The 21,916-nt window shown below is 41.9% G+C and overlaps 2 protein-coding genes across 4 annotated transcripts in view; one reads left to right on the forward strand and one right to left on the reverse strand.

The window, feature by feature from the left end:
* Window positions 1-1,798, reverse strand: part of ZNF263 (zinc finger protein 263) — a 47,786-nt gene extending 45,988 nt beyond the window's left edge. Inside the window, exon 1 of the mRNA XM_047780706.1 lies at window positions 1,600-1,798. The gene's annotated coding sequence lies outside the window, so the exon portion shown is untranslated. The remainder of the gene's footprint in view (window positions 1-1,599) is intronic.
* A 102-nt stretch (window positions 1,799-1,900) lies between these two features.
* ZNF200 (zinc finger protein 200) lies at window positions 1,901-21,652 on the forward strand. Of its 3 annotated transcripts, XM_047780744.1 has the most exons (6): window positions 1,901-2,033; window positions 2,820-3,135; window positions 3,861-3,952; window positions 4,258-4,381; window positions 19,152-19,850; window positions 20,630-21,652. In XM_047780744.1, coding segments are annotated over exons 2-6 (1,164 nt in total). In that variant the 5' UTR covers window positions 1,901-2,033; window positions 2,820-2,888; the 3' UTR covers window positions 20,632-21,652. The 3 variants fall into 3 exon arrangements, with proteins under 3 accessions (XP_047636700.1, XP_047636697.1, XP_047636699.1); XM_047780741.1 differs by lacking the exon at window positions 20,630-21,652 and having other exon boundaries at window positions 19,152-20,441; XM_047780743.1 differs by lacking the exon at window positions 20,630-21,652 and having other exon boundaries at window positions 19,155-20,441.
* The last annotated feature ends 264 nt before the right edge of the window (window positions 21,653-21,916 follow it).

Genomic DNA, 21,916 nt, shown 5'->3' on the forward strand with positions numbered 1-21,916 from the left:
TATGTTAACATTTTGAAAGACTGCCAAACTGTTTCCAAAGTAGCTTAGCATCTTTTCAGATATTTACAATCATTTAGTTTTCTTTCTCCTGAAATGACCTTGTGGCCTTTGCCTTCATCTTTGGTCAGTTAGCAGGAGCTCTCTGTATGATGAGAAAGTCTAATTTCTTCATCTGGCTTATCTTTTAAAATCACATGCCATTCTGTTACTTATCTTTGTTAATATTGTTTTTAAGTTTTTTTAGGGAAAAATAAAAAGTTTATATTATACTTTACAGCACCTCAGTTTCCTGTTCTGCCTCAACATTAAACTTAATGGTTCTCCTAACTGTTCTTTCATTGGTTATTAAACTCCTTTTTTTTTTTGTATGTAAAGACAGGAACCTTACTTCTTTCCTAGAAGAACAGACAATTTTTGCTAGGATCAAGCTGAAATGCTACCTTTTCTTACAAGGTCCACATATATTCAGATCAATTTACTCGTATTTCAAACTACACTGCTGTGGTTAAACGAGGGTTTTGCTTGTTTTGTTTTTTGGATTTTTTTTTTTTTTAGTAACTCTGGTATCTGGAAAGGGAGATATTCTTGACTTTTTAAAAAGTAAACTGTGTGGCAACAAAATTTTTGTGGCAAAACTGTGGGAAAATTTTTTGTTGCCACACAGTTTTGACACTAGTCTCTTTATAACATATTTTAAACCATGGTCCAGTGAGTCATCTATAGCTAGCCTTAAGAAATGGGATGCATTCATATTTTCACCTTCATCATCCTCCCTGAGGCAGGTGTTAACTGGAGGTACCTGAAATGAGGCAGGAATGAGGCAATCCCTGCCCTTGCATTGTCCCAATCCTGATCTATGCCTTACCAAGGAATGAACCGAGTATAACAATACAGAAAGAAAGGACGCTGTTAGGCGCCGGCTAGACACTGAAACTGAGGTCCGACACGGAGATGGACGACTAGGATTCCTTAGAAAACAACATGACCAGGAGTTCCCGTCGTGGCTTAGTGGTTAACGAATCCGACTAGGAGCCATGAGGTTGCGGGTTCGATTCCTGGCCTTGCTCAGTGGGTTAACGATCCAGTGTTGCCGTGAGCTGTGGTGTAGGTCGCAGACGCGGCTCGGATCCCGGGTTGCTGTGGCTCTGGCGTAGGCTGGCAGCTACAGCTCTGATGGACCCCTAGCCTGGGAACCTCCATATGCCGCGGGAGCGGCCCAAGAAATGGCAAAAAAAAAACAAAAAACATGACCAGTGCAAACCGCAGAGTAGAAGTTGGGAAACAGGTGAGGGGAACGTCGCTCAGCTTTGACCTACGGGCCACTCTTGCCCGAAGGGACGGCTGTAAAAACACCCCAGGCCCAGCAGAGGTCTTGACCCATTACACACTCCGCAGTATTTTGATACACCCGAGATGCTGCGGCTGAAACTGCAGCAGCCCCTCCCCCCGCCCCCGCAAACCTTCCGGTCCATGAGACAGTCCACTTCCGGTCGAGATCCGACCCTACTCCGCCCCAACCGCTGCGACTGGCAATCTCCCGTTGGCTGTTTGGAGTCGAACTACACTTCCCAGCAGCCCCTGGAGTTTACATCGTCCTACCTGGATTGGTGCCAGCCTGTCACGGAGACCTGGAGCCAGCTTTCTGTTTTCTGAAGCCCCCGTACAGTAGCAGATAGAGCGGCTGCTGCCAACCCGGCCTCCCTGCGGTCCTGAGAGCTCCGCCGCCGGCCTCGAGCCTCGCCTTCTCAGGCGCAGAACGCCCGCTCCAAGCGAGGAGACCAGGCTTCCACGCCGGAAACGAGGCACCGGGCGTGACGTCACGGCTGCCGAGGCGCCCGGCCTCCCAGAAGGCATCGCGTCCCCGCCGTCCTCCCCAACTGACGGCGGCGAGCACCAATAGTTGCCGGCCGGTTGGGAGGACACTCCGAAGGGCGAGGGGTGGGTTTGGCCTCTCGCGCCTAGTTTCCCAGTTTCTTGAGTCTGGGTCTCTGGGCTGTCCCGAGCGATCGCCCACGGGCGGCAGAACCTCAGAGGTGAGGGACTCCGGGAGAGCGGGAAGTAGGCGGAGGCGGCCGCTGAGGCGGCGGCTGAGGCGCGGAGCGTGGTCCATTGCAAGGGGGGGGAGTCTGACGGGAATAGGTAGCCGGGAGCGCACCCCAGGCAATGCCGCCAACTGGGCTTTGCGGTAAAGCTGTCCTGGGCCAGTGGAAGAGGCTGTAGAGTGGGTCCGGCCCAGTGGGCCCCGCTGGATTGTCCCTTGCCGCTCTTACAGGGCTTCGAGGGCGGAAGGGCGTTAACAGGCTACTTGTAGACACCTCACTCGGCCTTGCGTTTGCCCCTTGAGCCGTTAGCTACCCCCGAAAGGGCGTCTGAGGGACCTACGATCCCAGGGGCTCAGTGAGGCCAAATTTAATGGCCAAGCTGACTTCTAAGCAGATGCCCTCGGTTTTGAACCCCAGATTTCCTGTCTTCTAGTTCCTTGCTCTTTCTACAGCATGAATTAACCCGTTCTTCCCAGTGGAGTTTGCACTTCATATTCTCTGGAGGATGGCCCTTGGTCATCTGCCTGATGCCATTGCTCCCTTCTGTTTGAATCTTGAGGTTGAGACATCTTATGCTTTCATTCTCAGTATATTCGTTTGGGGCCTTGCTAAGAGTATCAGGTTGAGGGATCTTCCTTTCAGCTGTGAGTTCCCTACCCCAGCTTATCTTTCCTTTAGATCTCTCGTGGCCTCACTACCCAAGACACATACTGGGATGCAGGCACGCCCAGCCTGACCCGTGATTTTTCTCATCTCTCCTATGTGGCCATCTGATAGGTTACCTCCAATAAGAAGTGGCTTTCAAAGCTCTGCAGAAACAACTGTGGCATGTGATTTCAAGGCACGATGGCTGCAAAAGTGGTTCCTATGCACCCAAAGCCAAAGCGGTCCTTTGTTCTGAGAGTTCCTCCCAACTCCAAGCTGGGCCAAGACCTACTTCGAGATGCTACTAGTGGGTCCAAGACCATCCATCAGCTGGTTCTGGAGCACTTTCTCACCTTCTTGCCCAAGCCAAGCCTAGTTCAGCCCAGTCAGAAAGTCAAGGAGACCTTGGTTATTATGAAGGACGTGAGCTCCAACCTTCAGAACACAGGTAAGAAGCATATACTGTTTCACCAGAAGAGAAGAGCATGGTACTGGGGGCTAAGCTAGGCTTCCATGTTAGTAATGAATTCAAGTTAGGGTGATGGGTGTCAGAAAAAAGGAATTGATTTTAATAAATCAACATGCTAGAGTTTTCTCATGGAGCAGAGTGTTAAGGATCTGGCATTGTCACTGCAGTGTCTTGGGTCAAGAACTTCCAAAAGCCATGGGTGCAGCCAAAAAGAAAGTCAATGTACCAGGGAGAGGGAGTATTTTTATTTCAAGCTGGACTTGAGTGGTTTGCTGAGTGTGCGTAAAGCCATAGGATAAACAGTGTACATCTTTTCTGTAGGGGTAGTTTTACCCAGACATTCTGAGAGCAATGGGGAGTGTCTTTTGGGGATAAAGAAATGTAGATGAAGTATTGAATTGACTTCAGCTTATGTGGAATTTTGAAAACTTGTTTGCTGTGGGTGTCTTCAGACTTTGCCTTTCCCCAACTTTTAGTAGTAAATTTTAAAATGCACGTAGGGGAATCATCCTCTATCATCATATTGAGGAGACCCCATGTAGGTTCAAGACCCTGTGGCTTGCGGCTTGATCTCTGACTGGGCTATTGGGAGCAGAAAAAGCTACGCGTTACCTATCAAAGGAATGAGGACAGCCTGGTTTCAAGGTTGGTAGTCTCCTCATTAGAGTCACTATTCTATTAACTATTGTTTCCCTTTTCCCTAGTGCAACCTCGTCCTTTAGTGAAGCTTCTACCCAGAGAAGGAATCCAGCAGAAACAGGAGACAGGGTCTCCGTGTTTGAAAGCTCAGCCCGAGGTAGGTTGAGTTCTCTTGTTCACTGTTGGTATGTGTTGCTTTCTCTGCCCTTGCAGCCCTCCCATGTCTAAAAACACACTCTTGGGAGTCAGCAGGAAGATTAGGCTCATCCTTCACTGCCTCCTTGGACATTGGTCTTCGGGTTTTCCTCCGACTCCTTTCTGAGCCTTGCTTTCCTGTCTGCCTGGAATTTATAGATCCCTCTCATCAGCCCTTCCCTGATCTTTGGGTCTCAGCCTTTCTGAACAGCAGGGTTGTCAAGAAACCTGTGTTACTAACAGGAAGGGGGCTTGCTGCTTTTTCAGGAGCTGGTGGTCTTTGAGGATTTGAATGTATTTCACTCCCAAGAAGAATGCATCAGCCTGGATCCTGCTCAGCAGCGCACCTCAGAGATGGAAGAAGACAATATTGGGGAGATGATATTACTAGGTAAGAAATCAAGGTCCTTGTGTGTTCAGATTAAAGCCTGTGGGGAAAGCATGTTCTATTTCATCTCAGGCTTTTTTGAGGCTTCCCCCCCACACACATTTGATTTTTGTTTTATCCTATGTGGGAGAGCCTCCAGCTGTGAGTGGCCATTTTCCTTCTATCTTGGAGGCAGCAAGGGTAGAGGGGACTTCTCTTGGTGAGCGAGACCTGAGCCTGATGTATTACCATCAGACATTCAAAGAGCTAGGTAGAAAGTTCAGATATACTGTTTCTGAATCTATTTTCTGCATCCAGTGCTATCCTCCCGACAGATATATTTTACATTAGTGTTTTCATTAGACGCGTGAATTCTAATTCTTTTAAGTCTTTTTTTTTTTTTTTGATGTTCAATAGCTGTAAAGCCTGCTAGTATAAGGGAAAATATATCCCACTTAGCACTTACTAAGCACTTGTGTGCCAGTATGTACTAGATACTATTCTAAGTACTTGGCGTATGTTTATTATCTCATGTAATTCTCACAGTAGTCCTCTGGGCCATAGGAATTAGTACTTACAGATGAAGGAACTGAAGCAGAGAAAAGTTAAAAAATTGGCTAAAGGTCACATGGCAGTAGGTGATGGAGCAGGGATTTGGATTCAGGGACTCTAACATCAAAGCTTACAGTCTTGGCCTACAGCTGTCTGCCTCCTTGCTGCATTTCTTATAATTTTGTCAGTGAATTTCCTACATGGTTGGTGAGTGGGGCCTTTGAATTTACTCATTTCCCAGTAATGGTTACCAAGTGTCCTCAGTGCTGTGTACAGACTCATCTGGTAGCAGCTTCTCTGTGAGCTACTTAGAGATGTTTCAACTTTTCCCTAGAAATATACTGCTACCCTAGAGCCAGGAGCCCTCAGAAATAATTTTGCTGGGTGCCTAATACTTTTTACCTTGCCTTCAGGACTGTTTGGTTCTGAGGCTGAAATGGAGCAAAGAGTAAGTTTTATGAGTTGCTTGAGATGAAAGAAATCTATAATGATGATTGAACTCTTGTCATACACTGTGTGGTCAGGGTAGCGGGATATAATGGGTCTGGTTCACTTCCCATGATTATTCTAAGGAATATTTTCTTTGTTTTAAGAAAAAGTATGAACAGATCAGATTAATTATACCAAGTTTTTTTCTGGGTTTTAGGCAAAGCTAGCATTTATTTTGAGTGCCTGATTGGTGGGTATGTTGCCAACTGCAGGAACACTCTGGCCATGCGTGTTGAGCCCCGAGACCCAGGCGTCACCCTCTCCTTTCCTTTCCCTTGCCCACACCCTGAAGCTGATGACTTAAGATGAGTTTTTCACCAACATTTTAAAAATGCTCTTTGTTTTTCCTTTAGGCAGGGTTTGGTTTTGGAGTTGATATTCAGGAGGTTAAAAAATATATAATGTTCCATTCCCACTCTCTAAGAGCTTCTAAGTTGTAGCTATAAGGAACTGTGATAAGGTCAGGGCAGGATTTGGACCCAGGAGCAGAGTTTGGAAGAAAACAGGTTTGATTTTAGAGGAGATTCGGTCCATGGCAGGAAATAAAAAGAGGTTGTCCTCTGAGCGCTTGGACATTGAGGACTGGAATGGAGGTCCGATGTGAGGATGCAGAGGTTGGGGAATCACCAGCATATAGTTGATAACCTATATGGTTACCTTTGGTCAGTTTGCAAAGGCGAAAGTGTAAGGGAATGAACTTTGTGGGGACAGAAATCCAAAGGAGAGCCCTGGACAGGAGAAGACAGAATTTGTGTTTCTGTCCAAGTGAACCACATGCAAACAATCAAAAAGGCAGAACACTTAAATTCTCAATGAGGTAGGGAGTTCCTGTCGTGGCTCAGCAGTAAATGAACCTGACTGGCATCCATGAGGATGAAGGTTTGATCCCTGGCCTCGCTCAGTGGGTTAAGGACCTGGCGTTGCTGTGAGCTGTGGTGTAGTTTGCAGATGTGGTTTGGATCTGCTGTTGCCATGGCCATGGCATAGGCTGGAGGCTACAGCTCCGATTGGACCCCTACCCTGGGAACTTCCATATGCCATGGGTGCGGCCGTAAAAAGACAGAAAGACAAAAAAATAAAACTAAATAAAAAATTCTCAGTGAGGTAGTTCTTATGGTTATATCTGCCATCTACTTTGGCAAGAGAATATACCTTTTCAAGATTGACACAGGGAGTTCCTGTTGTGGCTCAGTGGTTAATGAACCCAACTAGTATCCTTGAGGACCTGGGTTCAATCTCTGGCCTTGGCCAGTGGGTTAAGGATCCGCTTTTGCTGTGAGCTGTGGTGTAGGTCACAGATGTGGCTCGGATCCTGTGTTGCTGTGGCTGTGGTGTAGGCCGGTGGCTACTTCTCTGATTCGACCCTAGCCTGGGAACCTCCATATGCCCCGGGTGCAGCCCTAAAAAGACAAAAGACAAAAAAAAATTTTTTTAAATGGATACAATTGATACAGATTGACTACATACTATGCAACAAAGAAAGGCTCAATAGAGTCCAAAAGTAGAAATAATATACAGGATCTATTACAATATAGTACAACTAGATACTAAAAATGAAATCAGAACAAAAAAGTTCCTTCTACCTGGAAAATTTTAAACTATTAAGTAACCTTGGGTCAAAGGATAAATACAAATAAAAAATGCATAATTTTTCTGGAAAAACGCTACCAGAATCTATGGTATTATCTAATGTGGTACTCAGAAGAATATTCAGGGCTGTAAAACATGTATATTGATTTACAGAAATTAAAATAATTAAGCCTCTGACTCATGGTTAGGAAAACAAGATAATTGAAGGGAAAATGGGAACAAAATATCAACAAATACATGGAAGTTCCCTTGTGGCACAGCGGATTAAGGATCTAGGGTTGCTGCTACATCTATGGCACAAGCCGCAACTATGGTGCAACCAAAAACATGTATATTAACAAATACAGACTTAGAAATCAATGAGTTAGAAAAAATAGAAGAACTAGTAAGTATAAAGATTTATACACAAACAGATTAAACCAGTTTCCATAAAGGAAATTTAAAATTGTCAGAAAAACTAGTCCCATACCCAAGAGAAAGGATTAACCTTAGTTTCACAGAAAATTCTTGTAAATCTTTAACAGTCAGACAATTCAAATGCTATGAGAACTTTCAGAGTATAGAAAAAGACGACGACCTCCAGATTCTTTTTATGAAGTTAGTGTAACAGAAATATCACAACCTGATCAAAATTGCCATGACCAAGATTCATTCCAGGAATGCAAAAAATGATTTAGTCACAGAAAGTCTATTTGTTACACATCTGTGCATCTTATAATGAAAAGGAGAAAAATCCTATGATCGTTTTCATAGTTACTGAGACAATATTTGACAAAACTCCTTCCTAAGAACACTTAACAAAATTGTAACTAATGGATACTTCCTTAATGGGCTACTTATCTTTTAAGCCAGCATCATTTTTAATGGGAAACACCAAGGAGCATTCTCATTAGAATTAGGAATACAACAATATTGCAGACGTGGCTCGGATCTGGCAAGGCTGTGGCTCTGGTGTAGGCTGGCAGCAACAGCTCCATTAGACCCCTAGCCTGGGAACCTCCATATGCTGCAGGTGCGGCCCTAAAACAAACAAATGAAAAAGGAATACAACAATAAGCCCACTGTCATTACTATTATTTAATATTGTGTTTCAGGCATTAGCCAGTATATTTTAATGAGAAAAAAATTAGATGTATAAGAATTTAAGAGAAAGATGAAAACTGCAACTATTTATATATTATTTCTTTTTTAAAAATTTTTTATTATTGTAGTTGATTTACAATGTTCTGTCAATTTCTGCTGTACAGCAAAGCGACCCAGTTATACATACATATATATATACATTCTTTTTCTAATATTATCCTCCATCATGTTCCATCATAAGTGATTAGATATAGTTCACAGTGCTATACAGCAAGACCTCACTGCTTATCCACTCCAAATGCAATAGTTTGCATCTACTAACCCCAAACTCGTCATCCATCCCACTCTCTCCCCCTCCCCCTTGGCAGCCACAGGTCTGTTCTCCATGTCCATGAGTTTCTCTTCTGCAGATAGCTTCATTTGTGCCATATATTAGATTCCACATAGAAATGATATCATATGGTGTTTGTTTCTCTCTGACTTACTTCACTTAGTAGGAGAGTCTCTAGTTCCATCCGTGTTGTTGTAAATGGCATTATTTTGTTGGATTTAAAAAAAAATTTTTTTTTGGCCTTTTAGGGCCACACCTGTAGCATATCAAAGTTCCCAGGCTAGGAGTCGAATGGGAGTTACAGCTGCTGGTGTACACCATAGTGCATAGCAATGCCAGATCCCCTATCCACTGAGCGAGGCCAGGGATTGAACTCACATCCTCATGGATTCTAGTCATGTTCAGTAACTCCTGAGCCATGAGTGGAACTCCTATTTTGTTCTTTTTTATGGCTAAGTAGTATTCCACTATGTATATGTACCTCATCTTCTTAATCCATTCATCTGTCCATGGGCAGTTAGGTTGTTTCCATGTCTTGGCAATTGTGAATAGTTCTGCTGTCAATATAGGGTGCATGTATCTTTTTCAATGGAAGTTTGGTCTGGATATATGCCTAGGAGTGGGATTGCTGAGTCATGTGGCAGTTCTATATTTAGTTTTCTGCGGTACCTCCAAACTGTTTTCTATGGTGGATGTACCAATTTACATTCCCACTAACAGTGCAGGAGGGTTCCCTTTTCTCCATGCTCTCTCCAGCATTTGTTATTTGTAGACTAATGATGGCAATTCTGACTTGTGTGAAGTGGTACCTCATTGTAGTTTTGATTTGCATTTCTCTAATAATTAGTGATGTTGAGCATTTTTTCATGTGCTTGTTGGCCATTGGTATTACAAACGATTTAAATGTGTAGCTGGGAAATCCTAGATAATGTCTGAAAACTTACTATAGATAATAAGAGCACTTAAGGCAATGGGGTGTTAAACTATTACACAGAAATCCTTAGCTTTCATATATGCAGTCATTTAGAAGATGTACAAAAGTCATAAAAAAGGTTAAACACCTAGGGAAAAAGTTAAGAAGTGTGCAGAAATTTGGAGGAAAACTTGAAAATACTTCCAAAGGACATAGAAGTAGATTTGAATGAATGGAAAGAAATACCCTGTTCTTGGTTTGGAAGCTTTAACATTAAAAAAAAAAAGGTCAGTTCTCCCCAAATTCATTTATGAATTCAATGTAATCGCTTTAACAAGACCCAATAGGCTTCTTCCCCCCAGAACTAGGCAATCTGATCTCGAATTCAAATGGAAAAATAGCTACAAGTAACTAGGAAAAGTGTAAAGAAGAGCACTGGGCTAGGAGGGGCCGAGCCCTATCAGGTGTCAAAGGAGCCACTGAAGCCTGTCATGAAAGCAGCATATGGTATTGGCCTGTGAGTGGATAGAACAGTACGACAGAATAAAACGTCCAGAAATTGGAGTTTGCTGGTGGCGCAGTGGGTTAAGGATCCAGAATTGTCACTGCTGTGGCATGGGTTCAATTCCCGACCCAGGGACTTGTGTATGCCCTGGGCACGGCCAAAAAAAAAAGTCCAGAAATAGCTTCCCATATATATGAGGGTTCACTTTGTGATAAAGTTGGCGTCTCCAATCTGCAAGGTAGAGTAGGAGTTGGTGTTTTTTTTGGTGGGTTTTGTTTTGTTGGTTGGTTGGTTTGTTTTTGGCTGCACCTATGGCATGTTGAAGTTCTCAGGCCAGGGATTTAACCCGCACCACAGCAGTGACAACACCAGGTCCTTAAATGCCTGAGCCACAGAGGAACTTCATGAGGGACGTTTTAATAAAAGGTGTTGGGACAACTTGGTGTATCACACCATACTTTGCACACCGAGAAAAACTAAATGTCAAAGATGTTAAATGTTTTCTTAAAAAAAAGACAAAATTAGGAGTTCCCATCGTGGCGCAGTTGTTAACGAATCTGACTAGGAACCATGAGGTTGAGGGTTCGATCCCTGCCCTTGCTCAGTGGGTTAACGATCCGGCGTTGCCGTGAACTGTGGTGTAGGTTGCAGACGCGGCTCGGATCCCGCGTTGCTGTGGCATAGGCCGGTGGCTACAGCTCCGATTTGACCCTAGCCTGGGAACCTCCATATGCCGTGGGAGCGGCCCCAAAGAAATAGCAAAAAAAAAAAAAAAAAAAAAAAAAGACAAAATTAGACCATGTGTGTGAATTTGTTTATAACTATGGGATAGGAAAGCTTTTCTAATTAAGACTCACAGATCCAGACGTCTTGAAAGAAAAGATCAAAAAAGTAAATACGTAAAAATATAAAAACTCCGGTATTACAAAATAAAAAACAAATATACGACGAAATAAAATGCAGTATAATGGAGGGAAATATTTGCAACTCAGATTAGACAAAAGCCTAATTTTCCTAGTTTATTAGGAATTTCTAGGAGTTCCTGGAGTGCCCATCGTGGTACAGGGGAAATGAATCCGACTAGGAAACATGAGGTTTTGGGTCCGATCCCTGGCCTCACTCAGTGGGTTAAGGATCTGGTGTTGCTGTGAGCTATGGTGTAGGTCGCAGACGCAGCTCAGATCGTGCATTGCTGTGACTGGGACATAGGTCAGCAGCTACAACCCTGATTAGACCTCTAGCCTAGGAACCTCCATATGCTGCAGGTATGGCCCTAAAAAGACTAAAAAGAAAAAAAAGAATTCCTAGGAGTTCCTGCTGTGGCACACTGGGTTAAGAATCTGACTACCGGAATTCCTGTTAGGGCTCAGCATGTTATGATCCTGACTAGTATCCATGAGGATTCGAGTTTGATCCCTGGCCTCGCTTACTAGGTTAAGGATCTGGTGTTGCCTTGAGCTGTGGTATAGGTCACAGATGCAGCTTGAATCCCACATTGCTGTGGGAACTCCCATATACTTACTGCGAATTTGGCTGTAAAAAGCAAAAAAAAAAAAAAAAAAGCTGGGGATTGAGTCGCTGTGGAGGCATGAGTTCTTTTCCCCACCAAGCAGAGTGGGTTAAAGGATGCATTGTTGTCACAGCTGTGGCATAATTTGGATTCAGTCCCTGGTCAGGAACTTCTGTATGCTGCAGGCATGGAAAAAAAAAATAAGAATTTCTAAGCATTCCCTGGTGGCCTATAAGTTAAGGACTGGGTGTTGTCCCTGCTATGGTTTGGGTTCAATTCCTGGCTGTCAACTTCCACACGCTCTTGGCATAGCCAAAAAAAAAAAAAAAAGAATTTCTAGAAATTGGAAAGAGAAAGACCAACAGATTCTCTTAAAAATACAAATTACGCTAAAATACATGAGAAGGAGTTCCCATCGTGGTTCAGTGGTTAACAAATCTGACTAGGAACCATGAGGTTGCAGGTTCGATCTCTGTCTCGCTCAGTGGGTTAAGGATCTGGCATTCCCATGAATTGTGGTGTGGTTCACAGACGTGGCTCGGATCCCATGTTGCTGTGGCTGTGGTGTAGGCTTGTGGCTACAGCTCTAATTCAACCCTTAGCCTGGGAACCTCCATATGCTGCGGGAGAGGCCCAAGAAATGGCAAAAGGACAAAAAAATAAAAATAAATAAAAATAAAACACATGAGAAGATGTGCAGCCCTATTTGTAATTAGAAATGCAAATTAAAAAAACCTTTATTGTGTTACTTTTTAACAAAAAATCTATCAGACTTGGAGTTCCCGTCATGGCTCAGTGGTTAACGAATCCATCTGGGAACCATGAGGTTGTGGGTTCCATCCCTGGCCTTGCTCAGTGGGTTAAGGATCTGGTGTTGCCGTGAGCTGTGCTGTAGGTTGCAGACTCAGCTTGGATCCTGCCTTGCTGTGGCTCTGGCTTAGGCCGGCAGCTATAGCTCCAATTCGACCCCTAGCCTGGGAACCTTCATATGCTGCAGGAGCGGCCTAAGAAATGGCAAAAAAAAAAAAAAAAAAAAAAAGACAAAAAAAAATCTATCAGACTTATAGAAATCAGAAACTTAACAGCACATTGGTGGTGAGGTTGTTGGGAGACAGGTATATTGCTGGGGGGCATAGAGAATGGTACAGTCTTTCTGTATGGAAATCTATAATTACCCATATTGCAGGTGCATTTACCTTTTTTTAACCTTTTATTATTTTTTTCCAACTGTACAGCATGGTGACCCAGTTACATACATGTATGCATTCTTTTTTCTCACATTACATGTTCCATCATAAGTGACTAGACAGTTCCCATTGCTACACAGTGGGATCCCATTGCTAATCCATCCCGAAGGCAAGTCTGCATCTATTAACCCCAAGCTCCCAATCCATCCCACTCCCTCCCCTTCCCCCTTGGTGACCACAAGTCTATTCTCCAAGTCCATGATTTTCTTTTCTGTGGAAAGATTCCTTTGTGCCATATATTATATTCCAGATATAAATGATATCATATGGTATTTGTCTTTTTCTTTTGACTTACTTCACTCAGTAGGAGAGTCTCTAGTTCCATTCGTGTTGCTACAAATGGCTTATTTTGTTCTTTTTTATGGCTGAGTAGTATTCCATTGCATTTACTTTTTTATCTAGAAGACTCATGTCAAAGAATCTGAGTTATAGGTAATAGCAACAGCACACATTCAAAATTATGTAGAGAAAAAAACCACAAAATAATGTAGAGATAAGGTTATCCATGTGGTATTGTTTGTTAAAAAAAAAAGGGGGGGTTGAAAACAGTCTAAGTGTTTCTGCAGGGGACTGGGTGAATATGGTGTTTTCACATATCATTCCATATATATACTGGACTATAGCAACTGCAATAAGGCAAGTAGTGGAAATATAGGGTACTAACTTTAATGTAAGAAAGTGAGAGAAAAAGAAAATGTATTGCCTAAAGAAAGAATGGAAGAACAAAAAGAAATGAATTCATCCAGGGGATGAATAGAATGGACAGGGACAGGAATTGGAGTAAGGCTTCTGAGTGCATACCTTTCCATGTTTTGATTTTTGAGCCATATAAATATATTCGCTACTAAATTCTTTTACTTTTGATATTAGTACATTAAAGGAATGTAAAATCCAATTGACCTTGAACAACACAGGGGTAAGGGGTGCTCACCATCCCAGTAGTCAAAAATTTAAATATAATTGAGCATCAGCTCTCCAAACCTGCTGTTCCTCTGTAGCCATGGTTCTACACCCACAGGTTTAACCAACCTTGATTGTGTAGTAATGTAGAACTTACTACTGAAAAAAATCTGGGGAGTTCCCTTTATGGCTCAATATTGTCCTGTCTAGGCTCTTCTTAAAAGGCAAATATTGGCACAGCAGAAACGAATCCAACTAGTAGCTATGAGGTTGTGGGTTCAATCCCTGGCCTCGGTCATTTGGTTAAGGATCTGGCATTGCCTTGAGCTGTGGTGTAGGTCACAGACACGGTTCGGATCTGGCATTACTGTGGCTGTGGCATAGGCTGGCAGCTGTAGCTCCAATTAGACCCCTAGCCTGGGAACTTCCATGTACCTGGGGGCCGCCCTAAAAAAGCAACAACAAAAGAGGCAAGAAATCTGAATATAAGTGGACCTGCACAGTTCAAACCTGTGTTGTTCAAGGGTCAAATATATCTTCATTGACCCTTTCAGAAAAATAAGAAAAATTGTGATTTCAGTTAATTCTTATCAAAACAGATATTTAGCCCTTTAATATAACCTGAAGTTTATAATCATTCATAAAACACTGATGGTAATTCTATAAAAGTGAAAATAAAACTTATCACTATAAACATCATTAATTTTCTAAATCAAGGAGATAAGAAAAAGGAGTTCAGAAGAATGAATCCTTAAGAGAGGGAATCAAATATGATTTATATTTAGAAAACCTAAAAGTTTCAATTAAAACACTATTATATTTAATAGTTTTGGGTTTTTTGTTTTGTTTTTTGTCTTTTGTCTTTTTAGGGCCACACCGTGGCATATATATGGAGGTTCCCAGGCTAGGGGTTGAATTGGAGCTGTAGCTGCTGGCCTACACCACAGCCACAGCCACAGCAACATCGGATCTGAGCTGCATCTGCGACCTACACCACAGTTCAGGGCAACGCCAGATCCTTAACCCACTAAGCGAGGCCAGGGATCGAACCCGTGTCCTCATGGATGCTAGTCAGGTTCGTTAACCACTAAGCCACGATGGGAACTTCCGCATTGAATAATTTTTAAATAGATCAGTAGGAACAAATATATTTAATAGTCAGTAGCATCCAGGAGATCTCGTCCTGGCTCGGCGCTAACAAATCTGACTAGTATCTATGAGGACATGGATTCAATCCCTAACCTTACTCAGTGCGTTAAGGATCTAGTGTTACCATGGGCTGTGGTGTAGGTCACAGACTCGGCTTGGATCTGGCATGACGGTGGCTGTGGTGTAGGCCAGCAGCTATAGCTCTAATTGCACCCCTAGCCTGGGAACTTCCATATGCCGCAGGTGCAGCCCTAAAAAGACAAAAAGAAGCAATCATTGGCAACCTTAAATAAACACAGTAATGAAAGCTCCTATTCAGAAAGACTATAAAATAGGAGTAAACTACAGATTTTTTTATTGGTTAATAGAACATTCTTTTTCTTACATAATTTTTTTTTTTTTTTGTCATTTTAGGGGCACACCTGCAGCATATGGAGGTTCCCAGGCTAGGAGTCAAATCAGAGCTGTAGCTGCCGGCCTGCACCACAGCCACAGCCACGCCAGATCCCAGCTGCGTCTGCGACCTACATCACAGACCTACATCACAGCTCACAGCAACGCCGGATCCTTAACCCACTGAGTGAGGCCGGGGATTGAACCTGCAACCTTTTGGTTCCTAGTCGGATTCATTTCTGCTGAGCCACGATGGGAACTCCAGAAACAAGTATTGGAAAGAAATGGCTTTAAATGGGAAGACCAAAATCATGTACAGATATCAGTGCCCTCCAAATTAATTTTTTTAGTTTTTATTAAAGTCGAGTTGAATTACAATATTGTAACAATTTCTGCTGTACAGCAGTGATTCAGTTATATATATATATATATATATATATATATATATATATATACACACACATTCTTTTTATATATGTATGTGTATGTGTATATATATATATACACATTCTTTTTATATATATGTGTGTGTGTGTATATATATATATACATTCTTTTTAATATTCTTTTCCACCAGGGAAAATTGGATGTCTACCCCAGAAGATTAGATGTAGTTTCCCTGTGCTATACAGTTGAACCTTGTTGTTTATCCTTTCTAAATACAATATTTTGCATCTATTAACCCCAAATTCCCAGCCCGTCCCTCTCCCTGCCCCTCCCCTTGGTAGTCACAAGTCTCTTCTCTAGGTCCGTGAGTCTGTTTCTGTTTTGTAGAGAGGTTCATTTGTGCTATATTTAATTAATTAATTAACTTATTTATTTTAGGGCCACACTTGCAGCATATGGAAGTTCCCAGGTTAGGGGTTGAATGGGAGCTAAATCCACCTGCCTACACTGCAGCCACAGCAACTCAGGATCAGAGCCAAGTCTGCAGCCTACAACCACAGCTCATGGCAACAATGGATCCTTAACCCACTGAGTAAGGCCAGGGATTGAACTTGAATCCTCATGGATACTAGTCAGGTTCATAACACACTGAGCCACAGTGGGAACTCCCTTGTGTCATACTTTAGATTCCACATGTAAGTGATAATCTTATGGTATTTGTCTTTCTCTTTCTTAACTTCTCTTAGTATGATAATCTTTAGTTGTATCCATGTTGCTGCAAATGGCATTTGGTTTTTTTATGGCTGAGTAGTATTCCATTGTATATATGTATCATATCATCTTAATCCATTCATTTGTCGATCAGCATTTAGATTGTTTCCTGGCCTATTGAAGCTTTGTCTGGATGTGACCAGTAGTGGGATTACTAGATCATATGGTAATTCGTTTTAGTTTTCTGAGGAATCTCCATACTGTTTTCAGATAATATGCACCAACTTACATTCCCACCAAAAGGGTAGGAGGGTTCCCTTTTCTCCACACCCTCTCCAGAATTTGTTATTTGTAGCTTTTTTAATGATGGCCATTCTGACTGATGTGAGGTGGTGCCTCATTGTAGCTTTGATTTGCATCTAATAATGATGTGAGCATCTTTTCACGTCCCTACTGCACATGTCTATGTCTTCTTTGGAGAAACATCTATTTAGGTCTTCTGCCCATTTTTCGATTGGGTTGTTTTTTGTGGTTGCATTATGTGAGTTGTTTGTATATTTTGGGGATTAAGCCCTTGTTGGTTGCACCGTTTGCATCTATTTGCTCCCATTCCATAGGTTATTTTCTTTCGTTTCTTTACAGTTTCCTTTATTTTGCAAAAGCTTTTAAGTTTGATTAGGTCGCATTGGTTTATTTTTGTTTTTATTTCTTTTGCCTTGGGAGACTGACCCAAGAAAACATTTGTACGGTTTATGTCAGAGAATGTTTTGCCTATATTCTCTTCTAGGAGTTTTATGGTGTCAGGAGTTTAAAGACTTAAGTTTAAGTCTTTAAGACATTTTGAGGCATTCCTGTTGTAGCTCAGTGGTTAACGAACCCAACTAGTAACGATGAGGTTGTGGGTTTGATTCCTGGTGTCACTCAGTGGGTTAAGGATCTGGTGTTGCTTTGAGCTGTGGTGTAGGTCGCAGACATGGCTTGGATCCTGTGTTGCTGTGGTTGTGGTGTAGGCCAGCAGCTGTAGCTCCAATTTGACGCCTAGCCTGGGAACCTCCATATGCCAAGGGTGAGGCCCTAAAAAGACAAAAGACCAAAAAAACCAAAAAAGACATTTTGAGTTTATTTTTGTGCATGGTTTAAAGGTATGTTATAATTTCATTGATTTACATGCAGCTGGCAACTTCATAGCATCACTTGTTGAAGAAACTTGTCTTTTTTTCCCATGTTATATTTTTGCCTCCTTTGTTGAAGACTGACTGTAGGTGTGTAGGTTTATTTTCTGGGCTCTTCTGTTCCACTGATCCATATATCTGTTTTTGTTCCATTGCCACATGTTTTGATTACTGTGGCTTTATAGTATTTTCTGAAATCTGGGAGAATTATGTCTCTTGTTCCGTCTTCCAAAATTATTTATACTGTCTATACACTAAGTCAAATTTATGAAAAGGTATAAGTGGATGTTCTGAATGGTTTTACCAATATTAGGTACGTTTCAAACAACAAACAGTAAGATACTGAGTTTCAAATGATTTAGAATTAATAAAATAAAAATAAGTCATACATGGGAGGAGTTCCTGTCATGGCTCAGTGGTTAATGAACCAGATCAGTATCCATGAAGATGCAGGTTCAATCCCTGGCCTCGCTTGGTGGGTTAAGGATCCAGTGTTGCTGTGAGTGGTGGTGTAGGTAGCAGACATGGCTCAGATCCCATGTTGTTTGTGACTGTGGCATAGGCAGCAGCTGTAGTTCCAAATCGACCCCTCGCCTGGGTACCTCCATATGCCACAGTTGCAGCCCTAAAAAGACAAAAAGACCAAAAAAAAAGTCATACATGTATGTCCAGGAAACAATACAAATTTATGAAAATTTGAAAGACTGATCTTTTTTTCTGGATTTCAGTTGTTGAGTTTTCATGGAGGAAGCCTTAAATTAAAAAAATATCTATCAGTAGTGGAGTTCCCTTGTGATGCAGCAGGTTAAGATAGGGTGTTGTCAGTGCAGTGGCTCGGGTCACTGCTGTGGCACAGGTTTGATCCCTGGCCCTGAACTTCCACATGCCATGGACACAGCCAAAGAAAGAAAGAAATCTGTTGGTGTGAAACTGCTGAATCCAACAGAAAGTCATATTCCAGCGTCCGGATCAGTAACATGTCTAAGTGGTTTATTTAATCTTGTAGTCTCAGTATGTTACCCAGAGTCAAACCCGTCTCTCATTATGCCATCTGTTCACAGCATACCTTTTCCCCCACTCTGTTGCCTAGGTTTTATATTTATAATCTTACTTCACACAGAATGTTTTTAGGAAATGTAAATACAGGAAGTCTACAAAGTGTACAGCTCAGATGTTCACAATATATACATATTGTCTAACCACACCCCAAACTGACTGTTCCTAACATCCCAGAAATCCTTCCTCTGTCCCCTGCCCAGTCACTACTTTCCTTCCTCCCTGCAAAAGACAGCTATTGACTTCTACCGTAGTTTTATCAGTTGCAGTAATCCTTTAATGTCCAAGTAATAATCCATTGTGTGAATATGCTATGCCTCCTTTATTTTTGGTCATTTGCGTTGTTTCCAGGTTTTCCCTCTATAGGATGGTATAATATTACCTAGTACTATAATCTCACAGTATTTAATGTAGTGAAAACCTGGAAATAACTCAACTTACATTCACTTACTGTCCTCCTAAAGATTACAAGTAGTACCCTGTAGTATTATTATGTCCTTCAACCCCTGGAGGATGAGATCAACATGAACTTGTTGTGTAATTGGTACCTTCCAGCAAACAAACATGAAATCTTTCAGTGAAGTCCCACTTATTTCATTTTTTAAAGAAAATTAAAAAGAGGCTGTGTGCTTGCATTACGGGGTGTGGAAAGATTATCAGTCGTGTAGCCCACCCTCAATAAGAGTTGACATGTTTTGGTGGCAGTTATCTCTCAGATTTCTGACCTTCAAGGTTACTGTTTCACAAGAAATCTTTTTTCCCACATGTCACATCCCTCAATCGTTACTAAATTCTCTCTGTTTCAGCAGTCAGTGACGGTAATGCCGAAGGTGAGGATCTTCAGAAGGAGCCTGTAGAGAATGAAGATCACAGAGCAAAGTCTTCAGATTGTGATGAAACTGATTGTTCCATGGTCTCTGAGCAACCTCCAGATTGCCAAAAAGAAGGAAGACTAAATATGCCCTCTCCAAAGGAAAGGAAACTGAAAAACCTTTTAGTTACCATTGAAAACGATTCTCCACTGGAGGAACTCTCAAAGTATGTGGACATCAACGTTATTGCACTTACCAGAAATCGGAGAACAAGAAGATGGTATACGTGTCCACTGTGTGGGAAACAGTTCAACGAGAGTTCCTACCTTATTTCCCATCAGAGGACTCACACTGGAGAAAAGCCCTATGACTGTAGTCACTGTGGGAAAAGCTTCAACCATAAAACAAACCTGAACAAACATGAGCGAATCCATACAGGAGAGAAACCTTATTCGTGTTCTCAGTGTGGGAAAAACTTCCGTCAGAATTCTCATCGCAGTCGCCATGAAGGAATCCATATAAGGGAGAAGATATTTAAGTGTCCAGAATGTGGGAAAACCTTCCCAGAAAACAAAGAATTTGTGATTCATCTGCAGAGTCATGAGGCTGAGAGGCCATATGGTTGTAAAAAATGTGGGAGAAGATTTGGTCGGCTGTCGAACTGTACCCGGCATGAAAAAACCCACTCAGCATGTAAGACCCAGAAACAGAAGTGGGATCGGGATGGCCCTGCCTCAACTTGAAATAAATATTCCATACGGAATTCTGAATTCCCAGGCTGTCTGAAAAGATACAGATGTGAAAAACCTCATTATAGCCAAAATGGGATAAATATCCATCTTGGCTGCAACCTCAAGTTTTTAGAAAACTCACAGGGAAAAAACATCCTCAAGGGCTATACCTCAGTTAGCATCCAGGCTTTTTGGACTAAGGAGCTTTCTTTTGTGAACTTAGACAACAGTGTACACGTCACAGATCCCTTTCCTAGAAAGTCTTTAAAATACTGGTCTGGGGGCTACTTACCTTCCAAGTGAAGAGTGACGAGTGACGAGTGTACTGAAAGTATATCCATTTGGGCCCCTCGTAGGAATTCACACTTGAGAAATAAGGCAGAGGTCCTTATCTGGAACTGTGTTCCCCTGAAAGAACCAAACTACTGATTTGTTAAGTCAGCAGCTTCTATTAGCAATTCATATAACCCTCTAAGGATACCCTTAAAGCTTGAAAGTTGAAAGGGATTGTTTACTTTGGAAAATAGGAAAAATATAGCAATTGAATGTCAAAGACTTCCTCTGTCATTTGTGATCTAAACTAATTAATGATCAATTTCAGTAACATTTGAAATTTGTGGTGAAAAGGGACTGTTTTACAGAAATTCTTTTCACAGCATAACATAAGTGTCTGCTGTTCTCGCTGTATTTTGTTCTGCTATTAATTGCGCTAACAGCTCTCTCATGCCTTTTCCTTGCCAGAAAGTTTGGGTCACTCAGGCCCAGCCACCCAGCCCCACTCCTGGAAAAGCTCTTCAGAGTATTGCCCCTCTGTCAGTCAAAAAGAAAACCTGCTTAGGAAGGAAACCCCAAGAGCCCGAGGAAGCGGAGGAAGAAATCGGCTTGGATCAGTGGCTGGTCAGTAGCCTTGCCATACGCTTAGTTCCCATCTATGTGCAGGCATCAGACCTTTGGCAATGGGTGGTCACTACCTCACATGCGCAAAGTGTTTTAGTTTTAGAAATTAGGGCTCCAGTGGCTAGCTCATATTCCATCTCAAGAGACAGGATTCCAGTGTCCTCATGGTAGTGGATATTTGTTCTCTTTGGCTGCCTGATTTCCAGACTTCCCTGACCTGTCTGCCAGAGGTAAGGCCAGTGGTGCCTTCACAGGACTGATCTTGTGGTATGTGATTTTAAGGATTCTTGATCAGTTTTGCTCTTCTTAGGTTTCCTAAGGGTTACATGGCTCTATTTTGATTGAAACAGGTTAAATCCTATAAACTGTTGGGGAAAAATTACCTTTACAAATTTTGTTTCTCATCCAGAAACATAGCTTTCCATTGATTAAAGTATTATATTCTTCAGTTTTTGTTACTGTAAATCATTTTTTTTATTGTATTTTTCTAGTTGGTTGTTGCTTTTACATATGGAAGTTATTTTTAATTATATATTTGCAGAACTAGCCTCTTCTCTGAATGTTAATTTTCAGTACTTTCTCAGTTCTGTTAAAATTTGTGGTTTAAAAATTATACTATCTACAAATAGTAGTTTTGTTTTTTCCTTTCTGCCTATTTCTCTCCTTTTTTGTTACTTTTAAAATATGTGATTCTAAGCTTTGTTTTGGTACAAAGCATACTAAAATAAGGACATTTTATGATACAATTCAATTCTCAGTCCTAATTAGAGAGAAAAAAATAAACCCCAACACTTACAGGCTACATTAAAATAGTCCTTTAGGAGTTCTTGTTGTGGCACAGTGGAAATTAATCTGACTAGCATCCATGAGGAAGTGGGTTTAATCCCTGGCCTTGCTCACTGGGTTAAGGATTCGGTGTTGCCGTGAGCTGTGGTGTAGGTCGCAGACACAGCTCAGATCTGGCATTGCTGTGGCCTTGGCAGCTGCACCTCCTATTTGACCCTGGGAACTTTGATGTGCCTTGGGTACAACCCAAAAAAGCAAAAAAAAAAAAAAAGTCTTTTAGAGTGCCCTTAGCAGGTTAAGGATCTAGCATTGTCACTGCTATGGTATGGGTTTAATCCCCAGCCC

This window comes from Phacochoerus africanus, chromosome 5 (genome assembly GCF_016906955.1).
Source record: "Phacochoerus africanus isolate WHEZ1 chromosome 5, ROS_Pafr_v1, whole genome shotgun sequence".
Classification (NCBI taxonomy): domain Eukaryota; kingdom Metazoa; phylum Chordata; class Mammalia; order Artiodactyla; family Suidae; genus Phacochoerus; species Phacochoerus africanus.

Coding starts and splice junctions, on each gene's coding strand:
- ZNF200 (XM_047780741.1), top strand. CDS start 2,889: ATGGCTGCAAAAGTGGTTCCTATGCACCCAAAGCCAAAGCGGTCCTTT. Junction 3,136..3,860: donor CTCCAACCTTCAGAACACAG/GTAAGAAGCATA, acceptor CCTTTTCCCTAG/TGCAACCTCGTCCTTTAGTG. Junction 4,382..19,151: donor TGGGGAGATGATATTACTAG/GTAAGAAATCAA, acceptor TCTCTGTTTCAG/CAGTCAGTGACGGTAATGCC.